General features: G+C 37.9%; 1 protein-coding gene across 1 annotated transcript; it reads right to left on the bottom strand.

Annotated features, from left to right (window-relative positions):
* Positions 1–2,469: 2,469 nt before the first annotated feature.
* On the bottom strand, positions 2,470–26,581 carry THSD1 (thrombospondin type 1 domain containing 1). The gene is made up of 5 exons (XM_051987390.1): positions 26,322–26,581; positions 19,147–19,297; positions 13,968–14,930; positions 9,622–9,780; positions 2,470–4,048 (listed from the first exon to the last, which is right to left on the bottom strand). The coding sequence occupies exons 2-5, from the start codon at positions 19,202–19,204 to the stop codon at positions 2,667–2,669; spliced, it is 2,562 nt and encodes an 853-aa protein (XP_051843350.1). The 5' UTR covers positions 19,205–19,297; positions 26,322–26,581; the 3' UTR covers positions 2,470–2,666.
* Between the last annotated feature and the right edge of the window lie 135 nt (positions 26,582–26,716).

Raw genomic sequence — 26,716 nt, 5'->3', positions numbered from 1 at the left:
TGTCCATTGAATTCAGGTCCTCCTGATTCCAGGGCCAGTGCTCTATCCACTGTGCCATCTAGCTGCCTTATGGATATATATATATATATATATATATATATATATATACACATATGTGTATATATATATATATATAATTTATCTGAAACAATTTTAGTCTTCTAAAATTTCACTTTCCAGTAGTTATTCAGCTGGCTCAGACTATTCCTGTGAAGGGATGCCTTAACTAAGAAGTCTGGAAAAAATGAGCATATACCCTCTGTCCTTAAGGGCTGGCACACAATCCTGTGAACTGGGAAAGAGAACAAAGGTTTCTAGATTGATAAACAAAGAATGGAGATTAAAAGGCCTGGTTTCCTCTTCGTGGAATCAGCATATAACTATTTTTCAAAAAGATCAGAAAAACAGACCCCTCCCACTTCTGGTAGAAAGCTCAGCCCGGTCCTTAAGGAGCCACTATCAAAAAAAAAAATCAATTTCCAAATTGAAGCTTATTTTTAATTTATCTCCCAAATGGCACAAATGAATGAGAAAGAAGCACATTGGAATATAATTTTTCAAATATTGTTCTTGAATGAGTTACTTTGGAGCTTAGAACATTCAAAGTAGGCTTACTTTTGATAAAGGAGGAAGGAAAAGAGAGATTGAAAGCCTCAGGGTGTGGTAAAATAGCAAGGTCAATGTCAAAGAGTGATAGCTGGCCAAGTCTGCTCAAGCTCTCCGGACAACAGATTCAGTTTCTTCATTTGGTTAAACTAAACCGAGAAAGGTCAGACAGCAGAAAATTATTATAGGGTCCCCATTGGAATACAGACACTATGTCTGAACGTAGAGTTTAGATTGATACTTTGGTCTCCACCAAAACCTGAATGCTTAATAAGATGTTCTAAATAGTCCTTCCTCAGAGAGTAGAAAGGCAGAAAGCGTCCCTTTCACAGGCAAAGCAGGCCTTGATCCTAAGTAGCAATGAGACCCTAGTGGGGTTTCTAATGCTGCTGTGAAAGGAAAACCTTGTCTTTCCCTTGCAGAGTATCAGCAAAAGTCTGTCAAAAATAAAATGACCTTCCCAATTCCCTCCAAATGGAAGGGATTAAATTGCAGAATACCTTAATGATGGTGATGATGATGATGATGACATAAGCAGCTAAACGGCGCAAAGAAAAGTTTTGAATTTAGAGTACAAAAGAACTCAATTCAAATCCTGACTTCGACACTTAATAGCTGTGTTGTTGTTTAATAGATTGGCTGTGCCTAACACTTCATGATCCCTTTTGAGGTTTTCTTGGCAAGGATATTATAGTGGTTTGCCATTTCTTTCTCCAGCTCATTTTATAGATGAGGAAACTGAGGCAAACAGGGTTAAATGATGTGTACAGGGTCACACAGTTAGTAAATATCTGGGGTCATATTTGAATTTAGGTTCCCCTGACTCCAAGGCCAGTACTTTTAACTACTAGCACACCTAGATGTCCTACACCAGCAGTGTAACTCTGGGCAAACCACTTAACCTTTTTCAGCCTCAACTTTTTCATCTGTAAAAATGGAAATAATAGCAACTCCCTCACAAGTTGTGTTGAGGCTCAAATAAGATAATATTTGTAAAGCAATTTGCAAACCTTTTATCACTAAAAAATGCTGCTGATTACTACTGATAGAAAGGTAGAGGACTGAATCCATAACAGACAAGGAGAACCAGGCTTGTTCCTTTTAAGGAGTTTACTATAAATGACCCGGGCAATGGTGAATGTTAGAAGAAACCCTAATTTGGCTCCCACTCTGCATAACTGTCCTGAGGTTTTATGTTTCCAGAATAGAACTAAGTGTGTCTTTCCAGCTGAACTCTGGGCTCCACACAAAACCTCTGTTAAATTCCTCTTGTAGATCTCAAAGAATCATGTTTCTGTAGCAGCTCACTAAATATCTAATTACTCCTAGTCTAATCACTTGGCTTCCAAAAAATTCCTTTATCCTGACTGTACTTCTCATATATATGGAACATGTCAATGTTTTCTCCAAGGTTACTAGATTCCTAAACTAGCTGCAATTTCTTCATTAGAATTAAGGCTTCCATTGCTAAGGTCACCTGGTCCAGAATTGATGGCTTAAGGTATAACTCAAAGGGTTACCTTCAGGTTGGATGGGAAGTTTCCTCAGAAGTTCACCTTCCCGAGTTAGATTTTAACATGCTTTATGCCTCCAAAGAAATCAATTCCTATTATCGTTATTATTGCTTTATTATTCATTAACCAACAGTGACAGGATAATGATGGAAACAAGTTTAGGATAAATAACATCTTCCCCTCCCCTCCCTCTTTCCTCTCTCATTCTTTTTCTTTCATTATATCTCATTTTCTCTTTCATTCTCTCTGTCTCTTGCTCTTTCTCTTTCATTCTGTTTCTCTCTTATTCTCTCTCCTCTCATTCTTTTTCTCCCTCATTTTCTCCTCTCTCTCTCTCTCTCTCTCTCTCTCTCTCTCTCTCTCTTTCTGTTTTTTGTACACACACAGAGTATTCTTCCCATAGATCATTCTTCCCCATTGTCTGTTCAGTGGTATAAAAACTATACTGAAAACAGTCCAGGAGCTGATGCTGCAGGCAGGGAATGAGAGCATGGAGTAGGAGAGTGACCAAGATTCCACAGTTTTGCTCTTACACTCAGGTTTTCTTTAGATCACCAACTTCTCTATGCTCAGTGTGCTTGTTGTTTCATCTTCTTCATTTGACCCAAAATACCCAGGCAAGTCAAGCATCCTTTGCTCCAGCTCAGTGAGACCAAAAGAAGTATTGTCATAGAAAGCGTATTCAGGGTGCGCTGGGAAGCTCTGACACTTGTCTCTTCTGTACTGGGAGGGACTCAAAGGGCTGACCCTCTGGTAGCTCTCCTTGGGGACAGTTGGGGAGGGCTGTTTCCTTGAGATACTCTTGTGACTGGGTGAAGGTCCCCTCCTGTGTCTATGGGGTTCAGCTCTATCTGTGCCATTCACCAGTCCGGAAGAACGGTCAGTGATCAAGTCAGGTTTCCTGGCTAGAGGCCCCATGGGGTGGAGCTTGGAGAGAGGGCTGAGTGGTTCACTGGCCATCGCAGGCCCCTGGGAATGCTCCAGCTTCTCAGGACATGGGTGGGCTCCCCGAGACCGAGGTCTAAATCTCTCTTCTCCATGGTCCCAGGTTCGTGTCCTGGAGTTATAGGCTGGAGCTTGTCGCGGAGTCAGAGTGGACATGCTCCTTTCCCTGAAGGGTCTGGCTTGCTTGGTTTCGTGGAAACTTGCAGTTCTCCTGAAGTGCGAATGCCGAGGATAACTTCTTTCAGACTGGCCCCCTTTGCTGCCCATGTATTTCAGCTGGGATCTGTGAATGAGGGTCTGGCTGGGGCTCACTGCAGGATTGGCCAGAGACATGTTAAAATCTAGCCTGGACTGAGGCCTTTCCCCTGGATTGATGGTGGACTGGTCCAGAAAAGGGGATTTGATTCTAAATTTGTTCCCTGTGGCTTCTTCTGGACTTTCTGAGTCCAAGCCGGCCCCAGCAGCACCCCCAACAACCGTGTCGGTCAGAGGACTCTGAGACACATGGTACACTTTGGTTGTTTCAGTCAGGCCCTTCTTTTTCATCTCCTTAAGCTGCTTCTGTGCCAGGCGGTAGCTAAAAAGTGGGGGGATTATCTTCTGGGCATTGGACTGAAAGCTCTCACTGCCAGAGACTTCTTCCTCTGGAGGCAGCTGCATGCTCCGCCGGTAGGTCAAAGGGATGCCGCCCTCTGCAGGGTTTCCCAAGGGTCCCTCGCCCCCATCAGAGAAGCTCCCCCTCTGCTCACTCAGCTGACAGATGTTCTCTTCGTCTGAATTCTTCCGGAAGTTGGGGGAGTGGATGGAGTTATGGCGTGCCGGGGTGCTACACTTGGGGGCCCGGCCAAACTTCCTCCAGAGGGTAATGAGGACAGTGGCGATGATTATGAACAAACACAGAGAGATTCCCGTAACAGTCACAATATTATTGGCTTTCAAGGAGCCCTTGGGTTCGACAGGAGATGAGCTGGAAGGCTTGAGAGCTGAAATAAATTTTTGAAAAAAAATCTTTTAAAGTCCATTACTAAAGACAAATCTTATTACAAATACAAAATGTACCATAAACTGAATACATGATCACCAGAATAATGAAACAATTCAAGACATCATAACAAGAATAACAGGCTGGTATCACTAGTTGGAAACTAGAATTTCTGTTCTTCCTAAATCACAAATCAAAGATTTTTATTAAATATTTTTAAAGCACTAAGTACAGTGCATGGCACATAGCAGGGATTCAATATATGCTTGATCCTTTCCCCTTCCTCTGAAAATAACATTTTTAAATGGCATTTTGAGGCAAAAAAATAAATAAATAAGCTTACACTATGCTCAAAGGGCTAAAACTGTCCATACCCTTTAACCCAGCAGTGCCATTACTGGTCTGTGTCCCAGGAAGATCACAAAGGAGGAGAAGGGACCCACATGTGCAAAAATACTTGTAGCAGCTCTTTTTATAGTATCAAGGGATTGGAAATTTAGCCATCAATTGGGGATGGCTAAATAAGTTATAGCATATGAATAAAATGGAATATTATTGTTCTGTGAGAGATGATGAGCAGGCTGATTTCATAAAAGCCTAAACAGACATGAACTGATGCTAAGTGAAGTGAGCAGAACCAGAAGAACCCACCAATGAAATCATACTTCCTTGGTGTATACATGTTAGGTGTTTCTAGATTTGAAATCTCAACAATTCTGAAAATATTTCTTCTACCTATTATCCAGAAATGCCCTGGCTCTCACCTATATACTTTTGACTTGTTCTACTGTGATTTTTCTCCTTTTTCAAATCTTTTCAAGTTTTCCCTTATTTCTGTTCCCAACTTTGGAAACAATGAAAAGAAGGCTTACTGGATTTGGAAGAACTGGGTTTCAATACTCTTTTACTTACTCCATGCCCTCATTTTCCTCATCTGTAGAGATTTGGACTAGAGGGCATCTGAAATCTCCTCCCCTGATAAGTCTCTGCAATCCTTTGATCTCTGTTCCGTGAAGCTGTCTGCCCTAGCTATTATAATCAACATTCTCTATCAATAAAAGGGAAATTAATTATTAATAAAAGGAAATTAATATTCCACTAGATGGAGCACTGATACAGCAGCACTAAGCTGGCACAATCTCTTGCTGAACTAGACCAGCCAGTCAGTCAATCAACAAGTAGTTATTAGGTACTTACTATGAGCCAGACATTGTGCTAAGTGGCCAAAAGAACATACAGAACCGGTGGAGTCAGACCGCAGTGAAAAATATTATTTTTAAAGCTAAACCAAACTTTAAACCCCTAATAAAATGTGATAACTTATTAACAATTTTTTTTCTTGAATTGTCCCATTTAGGATTCTTGATTTTTTAATTTTCTTGAGGGCAAGGACTGGTCACTTTTGCATTTGAATCCCACTGCCTGGCACAGTGCTGACACATAAAAGTGGCTTATAAATCCTTGTTGCTAACTTAACTATATAGTAAATTCAATGAAACTCAGTTACAATATAAGTCATGATATTGCCTGGTTAGCTTATATTTTGAATCAGAGACCTGAGTTAAGATTCTGAATTGCCACTTAAATCTTGGGCAAGAGCTTCCCAGCATCTCCAACTGTCTCATCTCTAAAACTGAGGGCAGTTGGATGAAATTACTTGTAATGTCTTTTCCAATGACAACTTCCTTAGCTTCCTTAGAACTTGTAGCCTGAAATTTTCCTGAGAATGTTATCCTGGCCCACTTGTGGGCACCAGCCAGGCAAAAAGGATTTATTAAGTATTTACTATGTGCCAGACACTGTGCTAAGTGCTACTGTTACAAAGAAGGGTAAAATATATTCTCTGCCCTTAAAGAGCTTTTATGGGGAACATTATAAGCAAACAAATATAAACAAGCTATGTATAGGATAAATTGGAAATAATAGAGGGAAGGCACTAGAATTAGAAGGATTGGGAAAGATTTCCTGTAGTTAGTGGAATTTTACTTGGAATTTGGATTTTTAGGCAATTGCTTAATGATCCATGATGGCCTGAGCATTGGTATGTCCATTTCTAAGTTAGAAGAGTAAAATAGACTAGAGAGAAAAGAATATTTTTTCAAAGTATTCCTGGGACTTTTTTTTACCCATCTCAGAATTCAACCATAAAGGGGTTTAGTGCCAGAAATAATATAGAGTATTTGTCTTCGTGTCCATTATAAATTAAATTATGTGAATGAAGTTATCAATTCTGAATGCAAGGAAAAGTTCCATTTCCTTAAAAAAAATCGTGAATATAGAAAAAATCCACCAGACATGTAGTTGCAAGTATGTGTATTAAAGTGCAAATACAAGGTGGGAGGCAAGACTATGGGTGTTACAGGTTGTACATAATGTTGGACTTGATTGATATATTACTTAGTTTTGCTGACTGGGTTTGGTAAAGTGCTCAGCAGGATGCCTAACACATATTGGACCCTATATAAATGTTAGCTATTGTTGTTGTTAATAATTATAAGGTCTTAAATGTAGAAGGTAATTAGAATTGCCTTTAAAAGTTAGATGTGTATTGTGAAGCCCTGAGTAGATATGCTACAAGAGAATGGGATATCCCAATAAACAGAACTTCAGTGTGACCAGCACCTAGGTGAAGGCTGTGGAGATTTAAGACATCTCACAGAAAAAAAAATTAAGGGAAAAAAGTCTACATGACCTAAGAGAAAGAAGACAGAAGGTAGTTCACAAAGGTCATAAAAAAGACTGAGGAAGACATGTGGAGAAGAGCTAAGATGTTGGATCCAAAGTACTTAGTGGGAAACAGGAGAGAGATGTCTGTAACAGAGAGACAGAAGTGAAGAGAGAGAGAAAAAGAGACATACAGATAGACAGACAGAGACCGACAGAGACAGAGAGAGAGAGAGAGAGAGAGAGAGAGAGAGAGAGAGAGAGGAGGAAGGGAGGGAAGGAGGGAGAGACAAGAAGAGAGAGAGAAAGGGAGGAAGGAGAAGGGAGGGAGAAAATAAGAAAGAATATAAAAGAACAGCCTATATATGGTGTTTTAATGAGTTCATCAGGGCCCTTGTCATAGACTAAACAGAGAAACTAGTGAAAGAATTTCCTAGAGATAAAAACAAGGGTACCAGATGAGTCAGTGAGGAAAGTGGCTGCCAGGTCACTGAGGTTTTAGAGAGAAAAAAGGATGAAATCTGGAAATAAAAAAAGAACTTTACTCCTTGAGAGACAAGAAGGCCAAGAAGGGTGATCTACTATTCTAGAACTAGAGGATAAAATCACTTGGTCTGAAAGCATGATCTATAAAACCCAGGATCAGGGCCTAAGGCAGAAGCTTTATAGATTAAAGGAATAGACTAAAAAGGAATGACAAAGCTGTTGCTTAGATCCAAAGCTTTAAAACTGAGCAAAGTTCATTGAGAATTATGTACTTGAAAGTTCATATTACCAGGAAAACATTTACTTGGTATCTACTGATTTGTGCCTCTGAAATTGTCTTATATTAAGTTTAGTTGTACACTTAAACTCTATGTGAGTGTATATGTGTATTGAACTCCAGGATACAAGGCAGAGAAAAGAAGAACAATACAAAGAACAATGTTGATGGGAGAATGTTTTTTAAAAGAAATGATTGTGAATGAATAGGAAATCCCTCAACCAACTTACATTTTTTAAAAGAGATATCCAACAGATGGACGCATATTTCCACACTTTGTCATTGTTCAGTCATTTCATCATGTCTGACACTTCATGACCCCATTTGGGATTTTCTTGGCAAAGTGGTTTGTCATTTTCTTTTTCATATTATTTTACAGATGCAGAAACTGAGGCAAATAGGGTTAAATGACTTGCCCAGGGTCTCACTGCAAGAGTGACTAAGGACAGATTTGAACTCAGGAAGATGAGTCCAAAAAGTCTGGCATAATGCAGCAAGAATAGTGTCAGAAGTATTAAATCTGAGAATGAGTTCAGGGTAGTGAAGAAGGAAGGGGGGGGCATTTTTAAGCTATCTCAGAAAAAGAAGAAATGACAAAGAAGGCATAGAACTGTTGTTCACAATAGATGGCACCATAATAAATGGAGGAGTTAACTTGAAGCTTATTTTGCTTATTTTTTCTGCCAAAGAAAATGGTCTTGGTACTTCATGAGATAAAAGAAAAATGGCTATAAAAAGCTGAAATTCGAGACAAATAAAGTGGCAGTAAGAGAGTGTCTGGTTTCTCTTGTCACCTGATTCTGTTGAGCTATATTTTTGGGTGCTCAAAGAACATGATCTTTAAAAAAGTATAAAAAATTAGAAAGAGGCAGAATGAGAGAAGAGCTAATGTTGTCCTTATTTTCAAATATATAAAAAGAAAAGAGTCTATAGGGACAGCTAGGTGGTACAGTAAATAGAGCACCAGCCCTGAAGTCAGGAGGACCTGAGTTCAAATCTGACCTCAGACACTTACTACTTCCTAGCTGTGTGACCTTGGGCAAGTCACTTAACCCCAATGGCCTCAGCAAAAAAAAAAAAAAAAGTCTATAAATTTTAGGCAGGTGAGCCTGACTTCAATTTTTGGCAGGATTCTAGAATCTATCAGGATATTTAGGGAACATTTTGAGAAGAAAGCAGTGGCCACAAAAAACCAGCCCAGTATCCTCAAGAAGGGATCATACAGACTTGTTTGGACTGATATGCAGTGAAGTAAGCAAAACCAGGAGAACAATATACATAGCGGCTATAAAAACATCAGTAAAAAACAACCTAGCAAGGCAGCCAAACTCTGACTAACTGTAAGGACCAATTTTGGCCCTGGACAACCAAAGATGAAACTTTCTTCTTTCCTCTTAATAGAGAGATGGAGGATTATGGATATATAATGTTGCATATGTTGGCATCCCTATGTTGGCTGCATTTACTTACAATTTTTTGTCACAAGAGAGAGTTCAATAATGGTGTGAGGAGGGAGAAAATGGGGATATTGGGAAATCCTGTGATGTAGATTAATAAAACTTTAAAAAGGGAGAGGGAGAACATTCAGAGAATGTAGAAAGTTGGAGAAAGTCCAGAACACAGGAGTTTAGCCTTAATGGAAGGAATATCTTCTCTTTTTAGTTCTGTTTCAGTAAAAAAAAGGAAATTTAAGATTATTTGTCTAAAGATAAGATGAAGTGCTATTGACACTCTGCTTAGGTATATATATTTCTCGCCACTGTCTTCAGACTCATGACATAAAGGCATGAGGGGGAAAAAATCTTCCAAAAAACTACAACAAAAATCCTCAGGAAAAAAAGGGAGGGAAAAAAAGTTCTTTTCCTCAAATTTGTCATGCTTCCCCTTTTTCCCACCAGAAGGCAGTCCTTTGTATCTTTAATTCAATTATATCTCCTTACCAATTTCCTCTGCTTTGTATCATATACTTTTTCCTTGACCCTCTTAGATAATAGTGAATATGTGCATTGTTACTGGGACCAGGTATGTCTAATTGCCACTCCTGGCAGCTCAGGACAGAATGACTCCTGGGCCTAGTCTCTGGTCCCCTCTGAGACCACCATGAACGCCATGCCCAATGTGTTGGATACAGAACAAATAATACCTACTAAAGCACTCTTCCAAAGAGCACAAGGAAGTCTCTATAGATGTTCCAACACAGCCAGGCTTGGAGGGGGAGGAGGTGAGACAGATTCGCTGCCGATCCCGTACGCCGTCACCACATGTTACGCTGCACGGGTTCCAGGCCTGCCATAGGCTCCATGTTTCTGTGAGGGCACAAGGTCAAATATGTGATGCTATGTCCTCTAGAGAAAGTTTGGAAGTTTCCCCCTATTAGGGAAAAGGATAAAGAGAAAAAAGAATATAAGCAAAGCAGAATTTGATTTGAGGTCTTCCTTACCCAACTCTAGTCTACTACATCATGCTGTCTTCTGAAAAGACCAAAAATCAAACAAACAAATGATTGAATGAATGAGTGCTTCTGCCTTATTGATAAATTCCCTTTAAAAGTAAAAACAGGCAACACTGCATTGCACTGACAGCTGGAATAAGTTTACAAACATCATTAAAAAATCCAGCCTTCGTCTCTCGAGCCATCAACAGCTATCTTATAATACCTGTGGACACTGCCTACCAAAGCTAAGTCAATTCAGACAGACCTCACTTCTGCTCATCAGCTGACCGAGAATTCCATAGCAACCCCCAGTGTTGGGGAGATGCACTCTTGAGCTAGCCAGGAGGTACTTTCTTTAGGATGAGTCATGGAACTTGAATTCTTGGCCCCTTCTGGTAATTAAAAGTCTCTGGGGACTTTCACAAGAGCTGGAACATTTACAAACTAATTCCCTGGGCCAGCTCCAACTCAGGTGTGGTAATTATGTTCCATCCAGCATTTCAACAGAACCCAGCTTTGTGCTCTACCTACTGGGTATCACAGTGGGGCCAAAGAAAAACCAGGAATATGGTTTCTCTTTTTTTGTTGTTGTTGGGTCTCTCATTTTTGCCCAGGTTGGAAGTGTGATGGCCACCCACAGGTCCAGGGATCACTGATCACAGGCTTTAAATGTTCTATTTCTGAGGTTTGCCCTTTCTTAGTCAGTAGGAAGGCTCTCTACCTCTTAGGGGTCCACCATATTGGTGCTGGACTTAGCATGGCCCTCTCACTTCACCTTGACACTATGACAAGCACTCCAACAGCCTTCTTCCCCCTATTCCCTTCCTATCCAATCCCCCCCCATCCCTCACAGTGGCAGGGATTTCAGGAGTGTGCCCGTACCATACTCAGAAAGGTCCTTAGAGGCAGTCTAGTCCAACTGTACCTAAACAGGTACAACATCCGATCTTTGTTTCAGGGGAGAATTGATGACTCTCTACCATATTGGTATAGACTTGATCTTTAAGCAGTTTTTCCTGAGCTTCACCCTACATCTGTATCTTTGTAACTTGTACCCAGTGTTCTTTCCTGCTTCTATTCCTTGGATCCAAACTGAACAGGTGTAATTCATCTTCCTTCTATGTGACTGTCCCTCATGTACTTTAAGACAGCTATTATGGACTTCTTGAATCTTCTTCAGGCTTAACATCCCCAGTTCTGTCAAGGGATCCTAAGAGTTTCCTGCAAAAGGTAGCTAAAAATGCATTCTTTATAAAATGTTTTGAATATAAAATCTTTTTGAAAGTTCAAAATATTATCATTAGTGTTCTAGTATATTATGTTCTATACCATTATACTAGAATATATTGTGCTATACTATATCATATTCTAAAATAATTATATTATACTATAAAACATACTATTATATCATACTGATTTTTAAAATATTGCTGTTTTTCTTTCTTCTCTTTTTTTGAAATCTGCAGAGAATAAATACCACTTTAGTGAAAGGTAAAGCCTCAACTAATATATATTTCCCCTTTTCATCTTTATGCATTTGCAACTTTTGACTTCAGAACAATAAAATAGATTCCATAAAAGCCACACACACACACACACACACACACACACACACACAAAACAGCCTGGTTATTTTTCAGTCACAGCACTCCATACATATGTGTAAAATAAGTCCAGCTGGCTTTTTATTCTGTGAGCCAGCTGCAAAAGCTAAAGACTCATTGATATTTCTTTAATCTTTTTTAAACTGCATATAAATGCAAAAATCTTTAAATATGGGTCAGTTAACCAAATTAATTGTTTTAACCTAAAAGCAAGAATTCAGTTAGCAGATGTTTGCAAAGTAAGCAGTTTCTATGTAGAATAATCTCCTTCTCCATACCCCATTCCTCTCTTTCCATAGAAATGTAAAATCATGAACTGGGCCTGGCAATAATATTTTAAATTGGTGCATATAATCTGTCTGCAATTTGGGAAGAACAGATAAAGGCATTAGTCTCAGAAAAGAATTGATTCTATGATAATAACATCTAAACAAGATATGTTTATAAGAAATTCTAATGGAAATGGGAGAGTCCTAATGAAATGTATTATAAAGTACAATCTATATAGCTAGAGATGAAGAATCCTATCCTTCATCTACTGTGTTGGGTGTTAAGGAATACACACATGCATATGCCTTTCTCTTGAAATAAATTCACATGTCTCATGGACTTGTGATAATTATTTTTAATTAACATGGGGAAGCTTCATAGGAACATTAGCAATGGAGGAGGATATATAGTGACAGAAGAAAGAAGACAGAATGGCCAGAATCAGATCCAATTGGTTAAAAAAAAAACCCTCTTTAAAAAAGAAAAAGAAAGAAAAAAGCAAAGATGGGGTTAGAAAGATTGTGATTTTTCCTATACACTTATTGTGTGTGAACTGAGCAAGAAATTCTCAATGGAGAAGGACTCCAAAGAGCTTACATTCTGAAGTTCCAAAAATTTATACAGAAAAGGAGACATAGACCTAGACACACACACACACACACACACACACACACACACACACACACACAAAACATTCTCTCTCTGCCTCTCTCTTTCTCTCTCTTCTCCCTGCCCCCCTTTCATTCCATTTCAAAAAGATTTGGAGTCACTGCCAAGCTAGTGGTTTATGGAGCACAAATACATCTACTTCTATAGAGGAGTGTGGTATTTGGGAAGAATTAAACTGAGATGCTGTCTTGACTGGCTTCCTAGAGCATTAGTTTATATTTCAAAAATAAATAAGAAATAAAAAATAACAATTCAGGCACACTTGAACATTTGGTTTAGGAGGCGAAAGCCTAAAAGTTACTGTAAAAAATCTGGGTAGGCACTATGTTCCTAGATTTACTGGGAATCATGTCTCAGCCACATCAATTTTAAGTCAAGATTTACTTACAAAGGTAGGCAAAAGAGTGTAAAATCCAGTCTTTAGCTTCTTTTACCATTTCTAATTTGGCTGTATGTTATGAGAAAGATAACAACTCCAGGCAAAATGTTACATAACTAATAGGGCACTTGAATTCTTTTTTTTTTTTTAATATTGCTTCTAAAATTCAACCAACCTCCAATAAAATCCTACCTGATATTTCATTATCATGTGTTACTTGGTTTTTGTTGCTTTTTAATTTTTTTATATTTTTTGTTTTTTATACTACAATTATTTCTCAAGTATTCCAGGGACCCCTTCTCTCTCTGCCTTCAAAGGCATATGAACCTTAAACTAATTATAGGTCTTTGAAAACCATGGAAACCCACGCTAATAGAAAGAACCTGATTCTAAAGTCAGAGGCTCTTAGTTCAAATCTCCCTTCTGTTACTTTCTTCCTATGTACCCTTGGGTTAAAACAAACAAACAAACAAAAAAAAACTCTTTAATCCTCATTTTTCTCATCAGTAAAAAGGAGGGTTAAACTAAACGACATCTGAGCTTCCTTCCAGCTAGAGATCTATGCCAACTAGAAGGTTCTCTTTCATTCAAATATGGCTCTAGTGAGCAAATCAATGGCTGTCATCTAATTATGATCCTAGCAATGTTCAGGGAGGTGCACCCATCACCCAAAGACTGGTCCCCACGTAAAGAATTTTTGTTTGCAACAACAAATGAAGATCATCTGAGACACAGAACCATAGACCTGAGAAGGAGCAAACCCAAAATCACTGACTATAAAAATGAATTAAAATAGGTGTATTTCTCTCATTTATGATGATAATTAGTTACAGCCTACTCAGATAAGAGAAAATTGGTAAGTAAAGCTCAGCAAGATATACCAAGAACTGAGACTCGGCTCTTAATGTCAATCCTAGTTCTGCCACAGATAGTTACTTTACCAATTACTCAAGTCTCCCTATCTTCAAAATAAGAACAATAAATATATCAATTGGTTTCCTGGAAGGAACAAATGACAAAATGGATTTGCCTCACTTGGAAAATTAAGGAGTCTTCTAAATGTTAAGTAATAAAGCTAAAGACTGGGAAGAGCCAATTCAAGACGTTATAAGAAATAAAACAGATTGCAATACCAACCTATATTTCTCTGAATCATCATGCACTTCTCCCTCGAGGAAAAATGGCTTTTGCTTGAAAAGCTGAACTCAAAGCAGTATTTATTTTTCCCCATGGCAAACAAAGTACAGTTAAATGCCGTTTTGCTGGCTCCGAGGGGCACGATGTTTTCAGCCAGCCAGCCAGGCCTGTCCCCAGAATTCCTGGGGGTGTCCTTGTACACAGTTACCATTCCTTGGGCAAAAGTGCATGGAGGGGGCACAATGACCACATCCACCAAGGACTCGCATGTTAGTTCTGGCAACGTCATCAGCTTGTAGCCAAATCTATGGACCAGGTCAATGGGTCCTATTGAGGTAATGACTGATTCGGTATTATGCAGTTTCAATAACACAGAGGCATAGGCTTGGGAACCAATGGGAGCACAGTCAAACTCTATCCACTGGACTGGAGCAAGGTTAACCCTCTTGCTGATCCTTATTTCCAATGGTTGATCCCTGCTGTCTTTCAGCTCTGAGATACTGTTAGTAAAGGTGACGTCCACTGAAATGTCTGGTCTGTCGGTAGTAAAAGAGCACAGAGGTTGATTTGTAAAAAGTCCCACCTGCAAGACACTCCCTGCCGCTTTTGCCGTCTGATTGAAATCGATGTGGAACACTGGCCACTCCACCTTCAGGAAAGCATGCTTCTCTTGCCAGGGGGCTCTTGTGCTATTGTCCATTTTTGCCGGACTCAGTAAGAACCAGTAGTCACCCGCTTCCCTGAAATAGAAACACTCAAACTCCAAAGTGCCCTTGGACTGGTTGGTCAGGAGGTATTTGGTGGTGATGGTCTGATTTTTGCCGGCCTCCAGCAGAAGGACGGACACATTCCTCATTGCCGTATTATTTCCATCAGAATACTGGAACTCTACATTCACCGAGTTGTTGCTTAAAGCTACGTGACCTGGCTGTCCCAAGAGGAGGTACTCAGCTTCACCAAGGACTGAAAGGAAACAACACAGAAAGCATTTAACAATCCTGATGAATTGTTTGAGGATGTATTCTGATGGAAGTGGATCTCTTCGATAAAGAGAGCTAATTCAGTTTCAATTGATCAAGGATGGACAGAAGCAGCTACACCCAAAGAAAGAACACTGGGAAATGAATATAAACTGCTTGCATTTTTGTTTTTCTTCCCGGGTTGTTTATACCTTCTGAATCCAATTCTCCCTGTGCAACAAGAGAACTGTTTGGTTCTGCACACAAATATTGTATCTAGGATATACTGTAACCTATTCAACATGTAAAGGACTGCTTGCCAACTGGGGGAGGGGGTGGAGGGAGGGAGGGGAAAAATCGGAACAGAAGTGAGTGCAAGGGATAATGTTGTAAAAAAAATTACCCTGGCATGGGTTCTGTCAATAAAAAGTTATCTTAAAAAAAAATTTAAAAAAAACAAACAATCCTGATGAATATTTACAGACACCCGTGCATGGGTGGGAAAGATAAATGCAAGAAAAATGCTCCCAATCATTCTTGACAGCTCTATTGTTTAATGTTGATGATATCGAGAGGTCCTCAATCAACTCAATTCAATTCTACTCTACAAATAACTGGCATCATAGACTAAACAAAGGGTAAATGCACCAGCTTAAACATCAAGATATTCAGCACGGATCGCAGCACTGAGAGCTTAAACACTGTGTAATTGGATCAAAGGCTGGGCTGCGGCCAAATGATCTAGAGCTATTCAAAGATGAGATGGGCTCGCCTGGTTGGGAGTGAGTTACACATCATTAGAAGTCCACAGATTCTTATCTAGGTACAGATTGGGCTGGATGACTTTAGAGGTCACTTCTGAGATTCTGTGATTTAACCATTCTGTGGTTCCCTTCCATCAGTCCTAAAGGGATGAAACTAGTACAAAGCACATTGAGAGTATAGCATGCAATAACCTCCCTTCATATATATATGTATATGTGTGTGTATAATATATATGTATATATATATGTGTGTACTTATATAGAGAGATGTATATGTATGTGTTGTACATACATACAAATACATGTACATATACAAAAATATATGCACATGCACAGGCAAATATGTGCATACATATAGGTACAGACATATAAATACATATATTTATAGGCAAATATATGTGCAGGTACCCACAAATACATGTACATCACAAGTACATACACAAAGCAGGGGAAATAATTCAAAATTTTAGAGGGGAAAATGGCAAAGTTATTTCTAGCACTTATCATATTTGTTGTTGTTCAATTGTTTCAATCATGTCTAACTCTTCAAGACCTTATTTGGGATTTTACTGATAAAGATACTAGAATCATTTGTTACTTCCTTCTACAGCCCATTTTATAGATAAAGCAAATAGAGTTAAGTGTATTGCCCAGCATCACACAGCTAGGAAGTGTTTAAAAACAGATCTGAACTCAGAATGTTGAGTTTTCCTGACTTCAGGTCCATCACTCAATATATTGTGCCGTCTATCTAATTACTTGGGCATAGGATTTTTCTGGTCAATGATTTATGTATAGAAAGGATATTTAAATAATAAAATCATAGGCTTTTGAGTTTTCATGGGATCATAAAGATAATCATTTTACAGATGAGAAAAATAAAGTCCAGTGACATAAACTCAGATCTCTTGTGGTTCAATTTGGTTCCTTTTCTACAGCATGATAAAGAATCAACTGTGTTGCATCTCTGTAAATGAAAAGGAGAAAAACCTAAAATTGATTTGAAATTCATCGTTTCCTGAATAGATAGTTCAAAGTCTTCTGCTATGCTGGGAATTTTTGCCAGCAAAGAAACCAATGTCAGGCTAGCTGGATGTGGTGCTGAATTTTGGATGGCAATATAATGTTGGCGCTTTGTTCTGCCAGGCTAATAAAAGAGACGCTTACAAAATCCAGTAAGGAATGAATAGATGCTGTGATGTTTTTATTTATAAGTTAACTAATCTTCTCTCTGGAGATGTTGATGACTTTATAGTAAATGGCCTTATTATAGAAAGGACAGATGCACAAACACTTAAGGATTAATTATATATATATATAATTTTTAAATCTAACTCAACTTGGAAATAATTAAAGTGAAATATAGAAACAGAACCCATTGCCTACAACACACAAGTATCCTTGTTTCTCTTTTGAAATGTGTCCAAACACATATCACAGGAGACAAAATCTGGCTTTGTCACAATTAACTGTAACCCTGCTGGGATGAGAGTTTGTTCTAGAAATAAGAGCTTTATAACCTCTGAAGAATATCCATTCTACTCTAAAGGGCCCATACATAAGTATGGACTGATTTTTCAAATTATTTGAATTACTAATAAGAAGAAATAGGAAAACAATATGATTTTATCCCTTCAGTTTATTTTCCTTTTCTCATTTTTATGAGAAATCTTTTTTTTTCCTATTTAAAAAGTACTTTAATAAAACTGTTTAGTAGGGTTCTTACTAATTTCTTTCCCAAGTCTTGTTATACTGTCCCTGCAAGATCAGTGATAAAATAGTAAAATGATAAATCAATCAAGTACATCATATCAGTGAGTTGATCAGCTAGTATTTGCTAAATAATGTGCTAAGAACTATTATTTGAGAAGTAAAACAGCCAGATGACAGATGACACAGTGGATAGAATACCAACTGTGGAGTCCAGAAGACTCATTTTTTTTAGTTTAAATTTGGGCTCATATATTTATTAGCTATGTGATCCTGGCAAGTCCTTTATACCTTTGTTTGCCTCAGTTTCCTCACCTATAAAATGAAATGAGAAGGAAATATCAAATCATTCTAGTATTCTTGCCAGGAAAACCCCAAATGGGGTCATGAACGACTGAATAACCAACAATCACAAAGCAGCCATGAAAGAAGAAAGAATTCAGCATCTACTTTCTACTTCAATGTCTTTTATCCCCATGTTTTCTGATTTTGGTCTCAGTTGTCTCCCTAGTTTTTAACCCACAGCAACAGTTATTGGTATTTCACACTTTTCTGTACTCTTAAGGGGACTAATGTCTTCTTCATTGTGACCCTCAAGTGTGGGGGAAAAAAACACACTCCAAAATCAAGTCACTTAACAGCCAGTCAAGAACATCTAACAACATCTCTGCCTGTATCCTCTTGATATATACAATTGGTCTTCCTTAACTAAGTCAGATAACCCTTTAGTCAGGGTTATCTGAAAATTCACTACACAGCACTCTAGACTCTTGGTCACCATTTAATTGAAAATGATGAGAGGATGAAATTGCCTTGTTCCTTTTTTTTTTTTTAAGTTAAGCAACAATGGAGGGAAATCCTCCATTTGATTGATGGCTATAAAAGGCTAAAAAGGATGAGATAGGAGTAGATGGAGTTTAAAATGGGTTTTACAAACCACATACACTCTGTTACAATCTTTCCTTATTGGCAATCTTGGTTTATTTACCAATTTTGAAATAAATTCCTCTTCTACTTTCATGGTATTTTGATATTTACATGGTATTTTGAAATCATCAAAAGAGCACATTAGTTCAATGCAAATTGTGGGTTTTTAAAGCAATTTCCCAAGTTTCAGACAACTATTCTTTTCTATTTTTCTCAAAAGTATCTTATTTATTATTTTATTTTATAAATTAATAATTTGTATTACAATTTTATAAAAATTCTATAAATTATAACCACATACATTTATAAATGAATTATTGTTTTATAAATTATAAATTGTTTTATTTATTATTTATTACTATTTGTCCATAGTATTTTATTTTTCCAATCATGTGTAAAGTCAACATCATTTCTGTAATCTTTTGAGTTTCAAATTTTTTTCCATTCTTCCCAAGACAGCAAGAGATCTCTCATAGGTTCTACATGTATAATCATTTTAAACATATTTCCATATTACTCATGTTGTGAAAGAAAAATCAGAACAAAAGGGAAAACCACAAGAAAGAAAAAACAAACAAAAAAGGTGAAAAAGAGTATGCTACAATCAGTGTTCGGTCTTCATAGTTCACCCTCTGGATGCTAATGGCATTTTCCATCCCAAGTCTATTGGAATTGGTAAACAAGTTTTCTACCAAATAATATAATCTCTTATGCTTCAAAAAGAATTATCAATCAACATCATGAAGCTTGTAAATTTCATATTCTGATTCCCTTTTGTTTTTAGCTTTGTGTGTAGGGTAACGTGCATATTTTACTCACCATAGTCACAGAGCACCACTAATAATAGATTTGAAAAGTCTTTCAACATTTGTTTCATTCTGATCAGCAGCACCCCAAGTCCTTGGACTCCTCATGTCCTTTTTCACAACCAAGTCACGTGTACTTTTCTCAACAACACCTGCAATTACAACTTTAGAAAATAATAGCCTTCATTAGTACAGTTCATAAAATTGAAGTCCCTCCAATAGTCAAAGTCCGTAGGATAGCAAATACATTCATTTTCTCTCAAATAAATGTGACTCCATTTCCTTCTCTTTATCCCATTATAAATAAGTCGCTTAAGAACCGTAGCACAGTGGATCAGGGCTTGAGGTCAGGAAAACTCATCTTCCTGAGTTCCAATCTGCCTTTACACCCTCACTAGCTGTGTGACCATAGGCAGGTCACCTTATCCTGCTTTCCTTAGATTTTCACCTATAATATGAGCTGGAGTAGGAAATGGGAAACCATACCGATATCTTCACCAAGAAAACGCCAAAGTCATGATGAGTTGGACACAACTGAACAACTGAACAAAAACCACTGAAGAACCTGACATAGACTAAGAAGGTATTTCTGAAATTGTTGCTTGTCCTCCATGTTTGAAGAAGACTGAGAATTCATAGATGAATTCAGTTGCACAAAGTCATCAGCCTCATTCTATTTTCCTGAATCATGGAATCAAGTGAGAAGACAACAGTCAAGGGGGCTTGGAATGACCCAGCATGAGGTGAATGATGCGGGCATCTCTGATGTCCCACTAAGCTCTAAGCCCATCACAACACCTGCTTCAGCCACCTTTATGGCCATTGGAATTCATTGCTCTTACCTGCCCACTCCACTGAGGGAGTAGATCCCCCTAATTCAAGAACAGTTACCCCTGGTCCAGTTTAGTGCAAATGCCATAGATGAGATCTGGGTCAATCAAGTAAATACCAACAAGAGATAATCAATTGTGGGAAAGGGTTCAACAGTCCTCCCATCAGAGATGCTAGTTCCCCTGAACACTCCATAGACCCTTATTTCTAAAATATAAAGGTTATGTTCTTAGAGCACAGAGCAGAGGCACAAATTTTACAATTATCTGGCAAATTTGATGAGTATAAATCTCCAATCAAAATAATATGGTCAGTAATAGGCAGATAAGTGGTATAGTGATTACAGTAATGGACTTAGAGTCAGGAAGACCTAAATCTAGCCTCAGACACTCATTAGCTGTGTGAGCCTGGGTAAGACACTTAATGGCTGCCTGCCTCAGTTTCTTTATTTGAAAAATGGGGATAATAACAGCCCACTCTCCTTAAATCATCTTGTGAGAATAGAGTTAAGATTTGTAAAGAGCTTTATAAGTCTGAAAGTGTTATGTGAGTGCTAGTTGTTATTATTATTTTAATGTAATATTCTCTTGTTTGACTGCTTCTTCTTGTTCAGTCCTTCAGTCATGTAGGATTCTTTCTTGTTAAAGATACTGGAACAGTTTGGCATTTCCATCTCCAGTGTGTCCCCACTTTACAGGTAAAGAACTGAGGCAAAGAGGGGTTAAATGACTTTGCCAGGGACACACAGCTAGTAAGTATCTGAAGTAAAATTTGAATTCAGATCTTCTTGACTCTAGACCTGATGCTCTATCCATTGTCCATTGCTCAAATTTCTAGATTTTTGCTAAACTTCCAATTCAATCCAACAACCATTATATTAAGGATCTACTATGCATGCAGCATAGTACAAAGACAAAATAATATCCTTTCCCTCAAGAAGCTTGCATTCTACTAGAAAAATACTACATATAAACAGATAATCATACACATGATCATTTGAGAATAGGGGAGAGAGAATGATCAACTAAAGAGATTAGAAAAAGTTTCATGTAAGAGAAAAAGAGAAAACTTAGAAGGTAAACCTTAAAAGGAGCTAGCGAGGAGGTTGATTGCAATAATTCAAGAAAAAAGTGATAGCTTCTTGAATGCTTGACTTGAATTCTTGTGGTGACTATATGAGTGGAGAGAAAGGAATAGATGCCAGAAATGTGAATACAGAAACAAAAAGACTTTGGTAAAGGATTTCAGACACTTTTAAGGACATCTACTTAGAGATGTTCAAATGACAGGCAATTAATGACATGAAACTGGAGCTCAGGAAAAAGTTTAGAGCTGCATAGATACATGCATACAGACAGATACACACACATATATACATATATAAATATATCCACACATATATGTATACATATGCATGTATATTTTATATTCCTCAGAATTATCTGCACAAAAATGACAATTGAACCATGGCAGCTGATGGTTTGACCAAGAGAAAGTATAAAGAGAGAAAAAGGAGGGTCCAGGACAGAGCTTATGGGACCCTTCATGGTTGGAGAGGAAGGAACACTCAAGACAAGAGAGTATTTAGAAGGAGAGGATGTTTGATGATGGGAGGTCAAGAAGGAAAATCAACTCCACTCTTCATGGGATGTAAAAAGAAAACTCTAGTCTTACTTTTCTAGCCTCAATCATTGGTCCATTGGGGCTGAATCAGTAGTTTATCTGTTCTGCTGCATAAATTTTGCTAATAATTTTAAAAAGCCAGGATTTATAAAGCACTCAAAAGTTTACAAAGCACTTTACATATAATATGTCGTTTAATTTTCACAATAGCCCTGTAAAGTAGTTGCTATTATTAGCCCCATATAACAGAAGAGAAAACTGAGTATGAGGGCAAATGACTTATCCAGACTCACATAGATAGTTAAGTGTCTGAGGCAGGATTCAAATTTGAGTCTGTCACTTCAAGTCTAGTAGTGTATCCATTATACCTCCCATGGTAAAAAGTTGAATCATAGCTGTTGATTTTTTGGATATAGTGACAGTTTTAAAAAATAATTATTAAGCTAGATAGTTTTATTTAGGAGGATTTATATTTCTTTTCTCTTTTTCTTGTCCTTGGAGCTTATCACAGACTAGCAATATGGATTTGGTACAGGAATAAATGACATTTTTGTCCTTCCAAACTAGACTTATTTAAGATGATATCATCTAAAGAAGGACTAAATGAATAACAAATATCTTGTATTCTAAAAATAAAATCCTTTTGCTGGTTTTCTTTTGTCAGTGTTCCAAACGTTGCTCTTGCTGAAGCATATCAGTATAAGGATGATTCATGCACCATTTAAAAAAAAAATTTACTGACCACCTGGGAGAACAGGGAAAATCTGGGCTGCTTGTGGTTCAGAATTATTTAAATGAGAGGCTCTCTCTCTCTCTTTTTCTAGAATCAGGCCAGGCTATTTGACTGTATTGTAAAATCTAAGGTATTTGGGTGCCCATTTCTTCTGGGGGGAAAAAATCTGTTTTTCAGATCTTGTTAATCAGGTATGTTTTTTTTTTTAACATGTGTGTGTATATATTGTTAATTACTCATATATACATATAATACATACATGTATTTATATATATTTGTAAAAAAAGTTATAAATTGTTTTAAAAGTTCTCTGTTGCATCTCTAATGCATTTGACATTTAAAAATATATATTATATATGTTTGAAAAAATTTACAGGTTATCTATCAGATTTCTTACTGTCTTGGGGAGGGAGAAGATAAAAAAGAAAGGGAGAAAAATCTGGAACACCAAGTCTTACAAAAATGAATATTGATGAATGGATGCCCATCAATTGGAGAATGGCTGGATAAATTGTGGTATATGAATGTTATGGAATATTATTATTCTGTAAGAAATGATCAACAGGATGATTTCAGAAAGTCCTGGAGAGACTTACATGAACTGATGCTGAGTGAAATGAGCAGGATCAGGAGATCATTATATACTTCAACAACAATACTATAAGATAATCAATTCTGATGGATGTGGCCATCTCCAGCAATGAGATGAACCAAATCAGTTCCAATAGAGCAGTAATGAATTGAACCAGCTACACCCAGTGAAAGAACTTTGGGAGATGATTATGAACCACTACATAGAATTCCCAATCCCTCTATTTTTGTCCACCTGAATTTTTGATTTCCTTCACAGGCTAATTGTACACTATTTCAAAGTCCAATTCTTTTTGTACAGCAAAATAACTGTTAGGACATGTATACTTATATTGTATTTAATTTATACTTTTACATATTTAACATGTATTGGTCAACCTGCCATCTGGAGGAGGGGGTGGGGGGAAAGAGGGGAAAAATTGGAACAAAAGGTTTTGAAATTATTAATGCTGTAAAATTACCCATGCATATAACTTGTAAATAAAAAGCTTTAATAAAAAAAATGAATGTCGAAAACTATATGTATTTGGAAAAATAAAAAAATACTAAAAAAATTTACAGATTAGTTTTAAAGCCCCCATATTATTAACTTTTGGCATTATATATGCACATATATATGCATACATTTCAAAATTGTCTATTATGTTCCTATAGCCAAAACTTCCATTATTGAAATTAAGAATAAATCTAATTTCTTCAGTAATTACTCAATATTTAGGAAAAAAGATATTTATATCAGAATTTTTCTTTCTCATTCAACAATAATGGGTTGAGAGAAAAACCAGATGTTTTCCAGCACTTGTATGACAAATTAGAGCAAAATAAAAGTTCTCCTAGCCAGAATAATTGAATCCTTCCAGAATTCCTCACCTTCACAACTAAAACAGCAAAATATAGCCAAAGGAACAGACAAAATCATTACAGAAAGCATCATTATGATCATGGGCCAGTATAAGGTTTTATGAATTAAGATGTGTGTCTCATATTCAATAACATGGATTAGGAAAGATTGTCCAGTTTCAAAAAGTTTTGCAGCTTTGCCAAAACTGCATGTTTGATAGTCAGGACCATTTAAAATAAACTCAGTGATTGAATGATGGAGATTGTAATAATAGCAATGATGACTAAAACTCCTCATCTTTAAATGTGATGAAAGTCTTTCTGAGATTTGTATTCTATGGCTATCACGGAGGAATTCTAGGCAGACTCCTCTGAATTATATTCAAAAAAGAAGAAATATACTCAGGCTTTCAGAAGTAAATGAGGAAATTCTGCTAACTAGACCACTAACCAAAAAGTAACAGGACACCCAGAAAAAGAAAGAACTTTTAAGAGTAAGAAACAAACTTTGCTGAGTGCTATTTCTCATTCATTTTTGTTCTAGCTGGTTCTTATTGTACTTCTTCTAACTTACTGTGCATACCCACCACTGAGTCATTTAGGAATATTTAGCTTTAAAAAATTTTTAAGGAAAAGAGAATGTTGATATGTATACTATGTATATAAATATAAGCTCATATTTAAAGAAAAAGCAATTCCAAATGTATATGCTGGGAATGGGGAAAGGAGCTGTTTGTAAATACTCTCACTGGCCAAAGTATCAAGCCAAAAAGAAAAAAAAAGCCCAGCAAGAAAAATATCTGTCTGGACTAAAAGTAATAGCTTGGGGTCCCCACAGACTGCTTTCATAACTGGGGGAAACCCCTGAGTATTTTCCGCAATATAGATATCTGATATCATCTTTTCAGTGACATCCTCAACTGAGAGAAAAGTATATAAATTGGTAGAATTGAAGAAAATTTTTAATTCCAGAATCTTACTTAAAAGAGATCTTATTTCATGCTATATGTGTTCAAATTTGGTTTGTTTTCCTTGTGCTTCATTTAAGAATATACCTAGTAGAGAAGTTCCTATATCTAGTCTGTGTTACAAAGTTATACGCTTTTACTCTGTGTTCTAAAAGTTAAGTTGTGTCCAACTCTTTATGACTCTGTGAACTGTAGCACAACATTATTGTCCATGGGGTTTTCTTGGCAAAGATACTGGAGGGGTTGAGCATTTTCTTTTTCCACAGGATTAAGACAGACCCGTTAAGTGTCACATAGGTAAGATCTTAGGCTGGATTTGAACTCATATCTTCTTAATTCTAGCCCCAGTACTCTATTCAGCAAATCATCCAACTCCCTCATTCTAAAGGTACACCACGAATCCCTATTTTAGCGGTGATTCTTTGTTTCCAAAATATCTATATCATAATCCCAAGGTCTTCTTAAAATCACTTTCATAGAGTAGGTGCTTAATAAAATTGGCTGAAGTTCTCATAGAGCCATTCAATGCTTGATGTCCCAAAGACAAAGATGGGAAACTTTCCGTCAGTTCCTTAGACTTCCGTACTGCAGAGCTTTATGATTCCATCTGTTTGGGGATTCCCTGGGCTGGTTGATGCAGCACCACTTTAATGAGCTGTGACCAAATAAAGTCATCACCTGGTGATGAGCTACTCCAAATGGAGCAAAGGTGGTCCTCGGGCCCAACTAGTAGTCTGTCTATATTTTGAGAAAAGCTTCACAAAGCCTACACCTTTCTGGCCCACCTTAGGAGAATCCAAGGTTACCTGCCCAATATAAGCAACACCACACGTGGGGAGGTCTCTTAGTACTAAATGTCCTCAATATTTCCACAGGATTATTATTATTATCACTATCAGCATTACCACTAACCTCATCATTATTATTAACCACACTGGTGATTTCATCAAGGTAGGGAACTCCCTGTTGGGCACTGCCTCTACCCTTACAGATTAGCACTCAGTAATTTATAATTTTTGAGCTGGAGGTGGGTTTGAAGAAGATGACTTGCTAGTGTTCAGAAATCTAGTTATGTGTCAGAACAGAACTTGAATGGAAGTAATCCGACTCCTCGACCCTAAATTGCCTCTACATGAGACAATTTAAAAATCCTGCTACATAAGTTGAATGACTGCATACTTTGGGTATTTCTGATTTCAGCCAAACTCTAGTGTCCGTACCACATGGCAAAGCAAATGTGAAGGTAAAATCTCAGCCACTCGTGTGTGTGTATAATGTGTCCTCGTCCGGAAAAAAGCAAATGGGAAAGTAAAGGGAATAGAAAGGGGGCAATCGGAAAAGTAAAGGGAAAAAAGGGGGAGGGAGGGATTTCACTTGAGGTTTTTGATGTGCAACTCGTCTCTTGACCGAGAAGGCAGCTTTGAGTCAGATAAAAATTCTGAACACAACAAGAGAGGAAGTGCCAGTAAATCCACGCGCAACCAGGTGGGCACCACGCATCCCAGCGCAAAAGCGCACAACTCCCCAAGTGCCAGGAGGCTGAGAACAACTCCTGAACTGGATTACTTCAAGAAAAAAGAGCCAGCCAGCCAGGTCTCTTACCTCCGCAATCTGCAATCTTTCAGTACTCTGCTGGGATGTTTGGGCTCTTCTCCTGGGCTAAAGAGCTCGGTGTTCTTAATCAGGGCGACCTAAGAGCAGAGACGCAGAAGCCAGCCCCGCTTGCTCCGCCCGGAGGGACGTGTTGGCCCTGCGGCTGCCCCGGAGCATCTGGGAGTCGGTCCTTCCTCCCACCGCACCTTCCCGGCTCAAGTTAGCTGGGCAGCCAGCAAACAGGAAAGGGGAGGGCGAGGAACGCCCTGCCCTGCTCAGCCCTAGCCCGGCCCGGCCTGCACGCCCCGCCCGCGGACAGCCCTCGGCAGCTGGTTGCACTGGATAGGAGGGAGGGAAAGAGCGAGAGGGCGAACGCGCAACCTAGGCAAGTTTCGTGTGCGTGT

The sequence above is a fragment of the Antechinus flavipes genome, chromosome 3, assembly GCF_016432865.1.
Source record: "Antechinus flavipes isolate AdamAnt ecotype Samford, QLD, Australia chromosome 3, AdamAnt_v2, whole genome shotgun sequence".
Lineage (NCBI taxonomy): Eukaryota > Metazoa > Chordata > Mammalia > Dasyuromorphia > Dasyuridae > Antechinus > Antechinus flavipes.
Note: the sequence above shows the minus strand (reverse complement) of the source record. Positions and strands in the feature narration are given on the sequence as shown.